The following is a 1,592-nucleotide window of genomic DNA, read 5'->3' on the forward strand; positions in this document are numbered from 1 at the left end:
AGATATACAATTTTCAAGTGAAGTCAAGTCTGAGTCTTGCATAACTGAGCTTTTAGAACTTTTTTCATAAAAATGAAAATATTTTGTGTAATTGACCTGATTTGGTTAAACGGTATACAGATCCATAATATTCAATCCAATGTTAAGTTCCGAGTTTTGAGTTAACTAGAAACAAAAAATCCTTTTTAAATTAAAGGAATTGATTACTAATTACAATTCCTTGTAATTTGTAATTCAGAGTAATTCAATTCCTAAAGGAATCATTACGACCCAGCTTTACCTACGGTCCCTTTCTCTTTCTTTAAAAAAAAAAAGCCAAATAAAAATTCAATTGAATACTTAGTTTTTGGCAATAAGTTCAAAAGATTTATTGACTATAATCTTAGACTAAAACAAGTTTGTTAAATATTTCATAGTCATGCATTCACATGTGTATGTATGTATGCAAGTATGTGCACAGGCACGCAAAAGACCTTAAGTTACTTAAAATTGAAAATTGCATTCTCTAATTTACATGATTGCTTTTCTTAATATATTCGTTAAAAAGTAATTAAATATATGTAAGTTAACGAGTTATTGCAAATTTTTATAATTTCGTTCACGCTGATTAAAGTATTGCTTTTGGAACTGTTGTAGTATTTTTTTATAATTTATTTTTACTCTTTTTACTGCTTCTTTCACTCAGCTAATACTTTTTGCGTATGTTTGTGTTACTTCAACAGAATTGTGAGATTTAAAGCTGGCGTTGAATTTTCGCACAAAGCAATTCTTTTAATTAATTTCATGATGCTATGCTGCTTGTATGTATGTATGTTTATATACACGAGTATGTAAGTTTTTCCTTCGGCTTGCGAAATAATTTGCGCTCTTAATTTACCCAAAATGCAACTACATATATGAAATTTAATCATAATAAGCCTGTTTAATTGCGGCACTTGTTATTAAGAAAGCTGCTCCTATTAATAGGAATGTTATTATTTTNATGTATGTTTATATACACGAGTATGTAAGTTTTTCCTTCGGCTTGCGAAATAATTTGCGCTCTTAATTTACCCAAAATGCAACTAACTACATATATGAAATTTAATCATAATAAGCCTGTTTAATTGCGGCACTTGTTATTAAGAAAGCTGCTCCTATTAATAGGAATGTTATTATTTTAAGAGCACTTGGCCTTCCGGAAGAATCTGAAAAAGATAATATTTATGCATATTTAGTTAAGTTTACATACTACATATTTATGTATACAAGTTTTTATCTGCATATTTATGTGTACTAGAGTGCCGCTTACTGTCGAAATTCGACAGTTTTTCTAGTTTTAGAAGCCTTGGAGAGGTTTTCTAACTTAACACGTAGCAAAACTTATACGGTACAAATTAACTAACCGGAAAATCTTCTGCTAAAACGGCACTAAATTTTTTTTNTATCTGCATATTTATGTGTACTAGAGTGCCGGTTACTGTCGAAATTCGACGGTTTTTCTAGTTTTAGAAGCCTTGGAGAGGTTTTCTAACTTAACACGTAGCAAAACTTATACGGTACAAATTAACTAACCGGAAAATCTTCTGCTAAAACGGCACTAAATTTTTTTT

At 29.7% G+C, this 1,592-nt stretch overlaps 1 protein-coding gene across 1 annotated transcript in view; it reads right to left on the reverse strand.

Annotated features, from left to right (window-relative positions):
• Window positions 1-986: 986 nt before the first annotated feature.
• Window positions 987-1,592, reverse strand: part of LOC108370985 (prion-like-(Q/N-rich) domain-bearing protein 25) — a gene marked incomplete at its 5' end in the record, with an annotated part of 8,606 nt that continues 8,000 nt past the window's right edge. Inside the window, one exon of the mRNA XM_017626450.1 lies at window positions 987-1,187. Coding sequence (XP_017481939.1) covers window positions 1,084-1,187 — 104 coding nt within the window. The remainder of the gene's footprint in view (window positions 1,188-1,592) is intronic.

This window comes from Rhagoletis zephyria, unplaced genomic scaffold (genome assembly GCF_001687245.7).
Source record: "Rhagoletis zephyria isolate East Lansing unplaced genomic scaffold, Rhagoletis_zephyria_1.1 Rzeph_scaffold_04625, whole genome shotgun sequence".
NCBI lineage: Eukaryota > Metazoa > Arthropoda > Insecta > Diptera > Tephritidae > Rhagoletis > Rhagoletis zephyria.